The sequence below is a fragment of the Echeneis naucrates genome, chromosome 3 (assembly GCF_900963305.1).
Source record: "Echeneis naucrates chromosome 3, fEcheNa1.1, whole genome shotgun sequence".
Taxonomy (NCBI): Eukaryota; Metazoa; Chordata; class Actinopteri; order Carangiformes; family Echeneidae; genus Echeneis; species Echeneis naucrates.
Genome location: NC_042513.1, coordinates 20,972,107 through 20,980,896, shown reverse-complemented (window position 1 = coordinate 20,980,896; position 8,790 = coordinate 20,972,107). Strand labels below are relative to the sequence as shown.

The 8,790-nt window shown below is 40.5% G+C and overlaps 1 protein-coding gene across 2 annotated transcripts in view; it reads right to left on the bottom strand.

The window, feature by feature from the left end:
• Positions 1–2,185: 2,185 nt before the first annotated feature.
• The window catches only part of galnt2 (UDP-N-acetyl-alpha-D-galactosamine:polypeptide N-acetylgalactosaminyltransferase 2), a 44,224-nt gene continuing 37,619 nt past the window's right edge, over positions 2,186–8,790 (bottom strand). The window contains exons 13-16 of one of the 2 annotated variants that reach the window (XM_029497748.1): positions 7,572–7,655; positions 7,078–7,231; positions 6,385–6,504; positions 2,186–6,264 (exon numbers count right to left, since the gene is read on the bottom strand). In XM_029497748.1, the coding sequence (XP_029353608.1) occupies positions 6,109–6,264; positions 6,385–6,504; positions 7,078–7,231; positions 7,572–7,655 (514 nt within the window). In that variant the 3' untranslated portion in view covers positions 2,186–6,108. The remainder of the gene's footprint in view (positions 6,265–6,384; positions 6,505–7,077; positions 7,232–7,571; positions 7,656–8,790) is intronic. The other variant, XM_029497749.1, reaches the window with a different exon arrangement.

Here is an 8,790-nt window from a genome sequence, read left to right as displayed (position 1 = left end):
CGGCCCGGCTTCCGTCGCCCCCTGCCGGAGAGGCGACGGAGGGCGCGCGTGCACGAGCTAGGCCGTGCACGCGCGCCCTCCGTCAATGCAGTCAAACATGGTAACTGTGATAAACACAAATCATCATAAATCATCACATCAGCACTCACCCTTCCCGTAGCTTTAGCTTTGTCCACACAGTTTCCAGCCTATTGTCGTTTGCTGTTTAAACAGTGTGTCAGTTTAGTCTGTAGATCTCTAAACTAATTCAGCCCGACCTGTTTTTCATGCTTTTGAATTGGAGTGCATTATATAAAGACGTGTCGTTTAGATCTCAGCATGGATGAGGGGATCCCGTCTTCAGTTCAACTTCTCTAAGACTGAACTCCCAACTCATCCAGGCCAGTTAGTCTCTCTCACAATATCAAAAACAAAACTGCCTCTTCATTTCTATGATTAAATGATCCTCTGACCATCTGTTGTGTCGCTCAGGATAATCAGGCTTTACCTGTCTGAGTAGGACACCCGGCCTTGTCCGGAGCTTTACCACTGAAATGCTCCTCTCAGGGAAAGCCTGACAGATGCTTCAGAGGGCAGCTGCCTGTCCGGTCTTCCATCATCACAAAAGGGCACATGTCACTGCATTAGCTATTAACCTACACTGGCTACACATGGTTTGGCCAATCAAGTTTAAGTCCCTTGTGTTTGCCAGAGTGACTACTTAAACTCAGTCATACAGTCATATCCCTTCTTGGTCACTGTGTTCCTCCAAAGAATGTCATCTGGCATTCCCATTTGTGCAAACAAGGTTCGGTCCAGTGTTTCCACAAGGCTTCCCCTTTTTTGTCTTCAAGATCTTGAAAACTCCTAAAAACCCGAACATGCCTAAATGGTACTTCTGTTGTAATTTCTTTTTGTTTGTTTCTTAAACTATCCCCTGAACCTATTCAATTAATGCAGTACTTATTACTTACACCCAGGCACTGTAGCTTTTCTGATGTCCCTCATTGTAAGGCATTTTGGATAAAAGCTTCTGCCAAATGAGCAAATGTAAATGTAATGTAAATTAGTGGGTTGTTCTGGATCACACTGGCATTGCATTTGCACATTTTAAAACCCAAAGCACAACAACATCATTTGATGGATGAAGTCTTTCATTAAATAATACCTTAGAATGCATGAAAAATTCATGTGCAGTTTTCACAATGTCCTCCTTTGGATGAGAAAATCAGAGAAATCTCAGAGAAAATTTCATCAACTAACTAGTGACTGACTCACTGAAATGAAAGAGCCATAAAGCAGCAGTAGGAAATGGAGGTTTTTGCATTAATGTCACGCAATATATTTTACATTTATGGTTGCGATGAACTTTCACATCAATCACTGGACCCCATCAAAACACACCAATGTAGTTTATATATATAAATGCATTTATTTAAGTTAATCATTTCTCCTCATTCAAAGTTGAATTTCTGCAGTATCTATAAAACAGGGAACAGTTAGAAGCGCTGTACAGTCTGACAACAAAACTAGGAACCGCGGCCGAGTACACTGCGCATTTATGTACAGACTGTACACACACCGATGTTTGTATATACAAAAATATACACTTTTACATGTGTGACCCTTCGTGCCATATCACCCACCTCACTGTCATTCAAGCCACATTCCTCATAGAAAACACATTATCAGTCCATCAGTTCATGTCCTCTCTTTTGATTACCTTTTTGGCTGCCTGTTATGTGTCACTACTGATTGATGAGACTTTTACAGTTTGTCTTTTGTGCACGTGAAGTCTCTCCTACACACCTTTTAAATGACTCACGGCATAGACAAGCTTATGCAGTCCTGAGCTGGGTGTCTCAGCAGGGCTTGTCCACTAAGAGAGGGCTTCTCTTCTGTTAATCCTGAAAGGAGATTAGAAGAGTACTGAGGGGGAAAACGTTGCTCTTTTAGCATTATATCTTCTCTTTTTAAACTCAAATAAACAGTTGATTGTTTCCATCCAAAGCACAGTGAGTACAAATAAACCTCTACTGAGTTGGTAGTGAGGATTCGCTAGTTCACTGACTGGCAATCATTTAGATGTCTGTCTGCAAGATTGACCATATTGTTGGGCGAAGGTTTTAGCTATTTTATGAACACACACACTCACATATTCTCTCTCTCACATACACACACATGCACACACAGCTGAGTCTGCACCAGCAGGCATTGTGTTGATTTTATTACACAGATGGTGTTTGTTAAAAAAAAAAAAAAAAAAAATTAAAGACATTGAATCCGGAGGAAGCCAAATTTCTACCCATTAACTGACAACTGATGCAGACGAGCAGCTAAGAGCCATCACTCCCAGCTCTTTGTGAACTAAGACTCAAAGGAAAGAACAATCAGATACACAACATACTGTAGGCAAATGTACATCCGAAACATAAGGAGTTCTGCATGACTTAAGATGTATTTCCAAAGGCTTTTACCCCTTGTCGTTCATCCTGGAGGGAACTTTGGCACATTGTGCTAAAGGTGTAAACATTTAAACATCCAATCAAAATGAGGTGTTGGACTTCGTCATTTCTTCTGCGCAAAACATAAAAAAAAATATATAATATAACAAGCTGTTCAGCTTCAAGATAAGACTAGTCGCAAAAGAAAAGGCTTTAAACAACATGTCTTTGCTTTTGGAAGAAGACAGTAACAACATGGCCACTCAGGTGCAGTTTGGTTCTCCCACCTGTTCTGAGGTGTAAATAGGCTCATTGCCATTTAAAAGCTGTGATAGCGGCATTCAATTAAGAGGTTGTAAAGAAACAGAAAGACCCAAAGACTAAGAAATGAGAAAAAGAAAAAAGGAAAAAATTGGCTACATATTTGCGACCAGTTTGTTTACAACATTTAGTCCCTTTTTCCAATAGGGGGCGCTACAGGTCATTAAAACGTCACTGTGTTACCTTAATGGACTGACAGTGGACTGGAAAACAAGCAAGTCTAACCGTGCCATGGTGAGCAGCACCACATTTGAAGACACACATTAATACTCGTGATTTGCTGTGCACAGAGAGAATACTTGAATGTCAGAATGATTACAAAATAATTAAATATTCAGGGTATCCATACTTCTAGACATGATATATATGAAAAGTGAAGAAGTATCTGGCCGACCCAGACTTTAGATCAGCCCTACTAATGTTCAATTAGTCACATTCAGAATCATCTTTAAAACCCCATTTGTGAAACAATGGGACCATTCCTGCATCACAGGCAAAATAAGGTATTTGTTTTTGTACTTAAATACTTTGAAGGTGCATGTGTTTGGGCTGCACCATGTAATAGGGGGACAGGATGTGATTTATCATTAGACACATGCTCTGAAAAAAAGCTTGATGTAAAGTTTCTATAGTGACGTGTTTCACCAGAGACTCAAATAACATCAAGCTTTTTAGCAATTTCTAAAAACTGCTCTTGTGAATCACAGTATTTTTAAATAAAAAAAAAAAAAATCTGACAATGTTTCATCCACTTCCTGATTATCACTAAATCGAAAACTCTGAAACAGATTTGGGGCCTTGAGTCTGGTCACCAGGGAAACAAAAAATCTTCCTCAGATCCAGTCTCTCTGGCTTCATACCCACAGGTCCTGTGCCTCACAGCATGATTAGGAAACGTGTCAAGTCACAGGATAGACTTTTCAACCAGCTGCAGTTTCAGCTGACCCTCCGCTCACTCCATTAACAGATGGATGAGCATGTAAAACAAGCAAGCGTCAGATACAAGGAAACAAAATGGCAAAAAAACAAGACTAATAAACACAGCAAACGTTAGCTGTCTTTGTTAGTTTAAAAAAAAAAAAGGGATAAGGAGCTAAGTATGTGAATGTAACGTGAGAGCAATAATGAAAAACAGAAAGAATATTTCACAGTAAAAAAAAAACACTTGAGGACTCAGCATCTTTTCAGAATAAACTACGAAATAGGAGATATAATTTCTAATGGCCAATTATGCTGTCCAGTATATCTGCTCAAAGATGTTTTGTGTTCATGTAGTCATCAAAAAGCTGCCAAGTGATGAGAAATTTAATCAAAACCAATTTCCCCAAAATCCACCATCATTATTCCCAGTGAAGATGAACTGACTAGTGCTGCAGAAGATAAACAACAGATACACACTGTCCTGTAAATGACACCAGTAACAATCAGGCGACAAGATGCTGTTTGGTGACACTGAAATACTGTTGCACTGAAGCAGCAGCTCGCCACAATGAGATAAAAGTGTTCTGACTTGTATCAGCATGGCACAAGCTAAGCAGTCTGTCTTATGCAATCAGAAAAACCTGCACAGCTCCCACAGAAAGAGCGAGGACAAACAGTGAACCCTTGTTTACTGCACCTTCAAACTTCAGAGCAGATGGCTCATCTAAAAGCCACAATGAGGAAAGAAAAACATCTTGATGCAAAACACGACCGACTGAGCTGAACTGCTGGAACTTGTTGGAAATGTGTGCAGCTACAGGAGCTGTTAAAAACATGCACATTTCATACAGTGTGACTACAGTCAGGACTGCAAACACTTTCTTTCTGTATGAAATCTGTTCTCAGGCTGAAATAAGGAAACTTTACTCTTTGTCAACAAAACTGACTGAGCTGCCAGTTTGTCATGAGTTTTACACAGACCTTCGCTAAGCGTGTTTTTAGAAATTGGTCACACATGGACATTGGTTGATCCCAATGCATGCAAGGTAGTGTTGAAAGTGGGCAAACATTCCCAATCTCAGTCATGTCTGTGTCAGGTCCAGTGTTGGGTTTTGGGTCTCTCATCACGGTGATATAAAAAGTCATAGTTATCTATTTGCCCATGCTCCATCAAGTCAGATTTGGGCACGATGATTAGACGGTGAAGTTAAACTGAACGGCTCCATAGTGAACTCTAAAAGAATAGTGACAGTATGTAAAGAAAAAAATATTTTAATAATTCCTCTGGTTTTCTGAAACACAAAACATCCATTTGGAAATTTGGTTCCATTTGTTTAGACAAAGGTAAACAAAAGAGACTGGTGAGATTCTTATTTTCCGTGTATTTTCTTTAGAGACACAATGGTGTAGAAATGAAGATGCTGTAGCAGCCGGTGCTACAGCCTGAAGACAAACAGTAAATCTTCAGGGTGGGCTTCAGGACACATCCTGCTTGCAGTAACTGCTCTTCAGGCCTAATGCCAGTTTGGCCCTGTCCAAATTATAGAAGACCCTCTCTGTACCTGCCCCCCTGCCCTGGATACAATCTGTAGGACAAACCAGATAGAAAACAAGGAAGTACACCGTGTTTTTCCTTCCTCCTTGTCTTTCTTGTTCTCTGTTGTTCCTGTAAACCAATGAAAGTAAACAAGAGGAAAAGCGCAAGGAATCGAGTCCATTTCCTCTCTTCACATCACTCTATGCCCAAACCTTAATGGAAACCACAACCCCAAGCCTCCGTCTACCATTACAGGCTCTGGCTCGAGGTGGAAAATCAACGAGAGCGCACTGGAGAGGAGTGACAGCACCAAAATCCAACATATGACTCTTTCAAGAACAACAAAAACAACCAAAAAAAAAAAAAAAAACTCCCGTGAACCCACATACAGAATTAAGACCGAGAAATAAAAAATATTAATAAGAAAATAAAACAATTACAAAATAAAAACGTTGAAGAGTTCTATTCACCAGCATTGAAGAAAGTAAGAGAACAAAAAGAATTCACTTGTCATTTGCCTCTTTAACCATCAATGAAAAACACTGAGGTATGTAGTTTGGATGGAAAGCCTCTTCATCGCTTTTATCCTCATCACTGCCATCGCCCATCCACAGTCAAATTCCTGCTTTATCCAGTACAATCTGCAAGCTCCTCCCCCCAGAGGTTGTGGCTTGATACAGTCTTTTTTTTTTGTTGATGTTTTGATTTCTTTTTTCTTTTTCTTTTTTTTTTTTTAAGGTGAGGTGGGGTAGTCAACACGTCTGCACCTCAGAGGAGGAGCAAAAAAAAGCATCCATTAATCCATTGAGATTGTTTTTCTCCTTGAGTCTATCTTCTTACCCGCATTTCAGAGTCTGGTAATGTCTCTATTCAAGATCCAACTCTACCCGGGGTCTGTTCTGCCCCCTATGATTGTAAATTCAGGGTGAACTTCCATTGCTGGTTGAGGCTGGGGCTGCAGACTTCTACGGTGAGTCCCCCCATCCTGGCACTGCGGCTGTCCAGACAGAGGTTACTGCCCACGTGACGAAGCTTAGAGTTGGACTCAATCTGCTCCCATTTCTGATGAAAAGAGATCAAAAGTATAATTTACGCATAAAATATTCAAATGCTGCGTTATGTTGTTTTGTGTCGGGCTGTGCAGATGACAGTGGAGCAGCTGATCGAAACCCGTGTCTTTACCTGTCTGCTGTCATTCTCTCGACAGCCCTGTAGCTTTATGAGGGAGCCGGCTGTTCTGTCTACCACAGTCAAACACAAGTCCATGTGTTTAACTGATTTATCCTTGGTCAGGGCCCATTCCTTTAAAAAAAAGAAACATGCACAAATATTAGCATGGATGCACCATCATGTATGTTGTGGGGGTAGAGCTTTCTGAGTGAGCCTTTTTCAACAATACAACTCTAAAATATAACACCCAAATCATCAACTAAAGAACCATTTTGTGATGAAAAATGCTGTCTTTATTAGTCAAGCTGGAGTCAATCTGAAGCTGAATTCAAAAGAGCAAAAGTTAGGTTTTTAAAAACTGCAACTACTTTGGCAGCAACGATTACAAAAATGTTGAGAGAGTAAAGCAGATGTGAATAGTTGATTTGTGTGACAGCAGTTTTCCCCACCACACCTGCCACTCTATTTTATTAGAAACTATTTGGGAATCTCACATGCACGCGGACATGTTGGACAGCCCCCACATTAAAAGTGCTCCAAGAAGTCCCAGTGTCCTCCAGTTACGTCAATGGAAGTAAATCCACTTTATAAAACACTACGGTGAAGCCAAACAAAGCTAAAGGACTGTGAAGGATCCTTAAACATACCCTCCGTGCCACCACCTTTCCCCCAGGTGTCTATAGACCAAGGGTTTAACAAGCTGACCTGTGTGTCCCGTCGTTGTAACGCTACCTGGTTTCCCCCAGCATTGTGACATTCATAGACGCCCACCACCCCGTCAGCAAAGTGACCCAAGGTGTCCAGACAGTTTCCCCCCTGCTGCAAGGCTCCAAATGCGATGTCCTGGTGATCAGGGACCCTGAACACACACACACACAATGTTTTCAGATTTTATATCCACTGTATCCACTTGTATGGACTGAATATTTTAAGGCTTTATTATTGGATTGTAAATAGAAGGAAGTGAGGGAAGTATGGTGACAGAAAATGAGCCAGTATGGCTTTTGTTACATCTGAAACAATTATAATTTTGAACTACTACATTTATACATCATTATTCTCATTCATGTGGGACAAATTACAAACCTGCCAAACTGTAATAATGTGCTCAACTGAAATTGCCCATCATGGTTAGTTATTAGTGTCATAATTGTCATTTTCACCCTATCATATTCCACGAAATGCTCTCATTGTCTTACCTGAGTTCAGAGTAGACATTCTCCAGGTACCATTTAAAAGGCTTACAGCCTAATCTCTTCTTCATCTCCAAACGGCTCTGGATGCTGAGAGAGAGGAAGAGACAGTGAAAGAATTAAAGCATTGATGACCTGTCTCTTAACGTTGATAGAATTACAGACCAACTCATTGTGTAAGGGCAGGGAATGGAGGCCCAGGGCACATCGTTTGGGGAAAATAACTGATTACACTTGAGGGAGAGGGAGGGCCAGTGTTTCCACAAGTTTACAAGAAGCATTTTCATCTTTGTTGCTCAATGCTACCTAAATAAGAGCATGCATAGACAACTCTAAAACACAAAAAAGCAAAAACAACCCACTAAATTATTTTTCAGATAAGGTGGAAAAACAAGAATGCTCACAATAACCATGCTAACATGCCCGTGTTTAGTAACAATTAGACTGTTAAACATCTTAATTGAGTGTGTTCACATGCTAATAGCTTAATTGGCGGAGTACAGATTAGAGTGAGTTCAGTTAAGTTTGACTGATAGGAGTGAGATTCGCTTGCGGGAATTTGGATGTGAACACACTTGTAAGACACATGATGTTGCTATATGAGATGTCAGGGGATCACTTAATTATCATCATTCATCCTGAGGGGGGCGTGAACGAGTGACACAAATCTCATGGCAACCGATCCAGCTGTCATTGGGAAAAAAATAAAAGTAAAAATCCACAAATGATAACCTGGATTCATGTCAGTGAATCTAATGGTTATAGTTAAAAGGTATAATATTTCACTGGATAAATGAAAATGTTAAGCTGTTGGCAGTGAATGAAAATAAGGGATCCCAAAAGTTATCAGATGTCCTCTGATACATGAATATCTGTACAGAATTTCATATGAATTCAGCCAATAGTTGGTGAGATGTGTCAAAAAGCAGACCGCCACACATTACTGCCCTGAGGGCCAACCCAGATGTGGGCCTAAAAGCAATCCAGTTTTAATATCCACCTACCATTTTCAAGGAGCTTTGCCATCTGATCTTTCATCCTTTTTACCAGCATCGCTTGTGTCCATCGTGTACTTTCACTTCTCCCTGCACTGTCATAATTCACACTAATCCCTTCACCACATCAAATTATACTGCAGTCTTTTGATCAGTGCAAATCAGGCACCGACTTCCTGCCCTCCACTAAGCCACATTAACTGGATTGTGTCAGTTCCATAAAAGGGGTT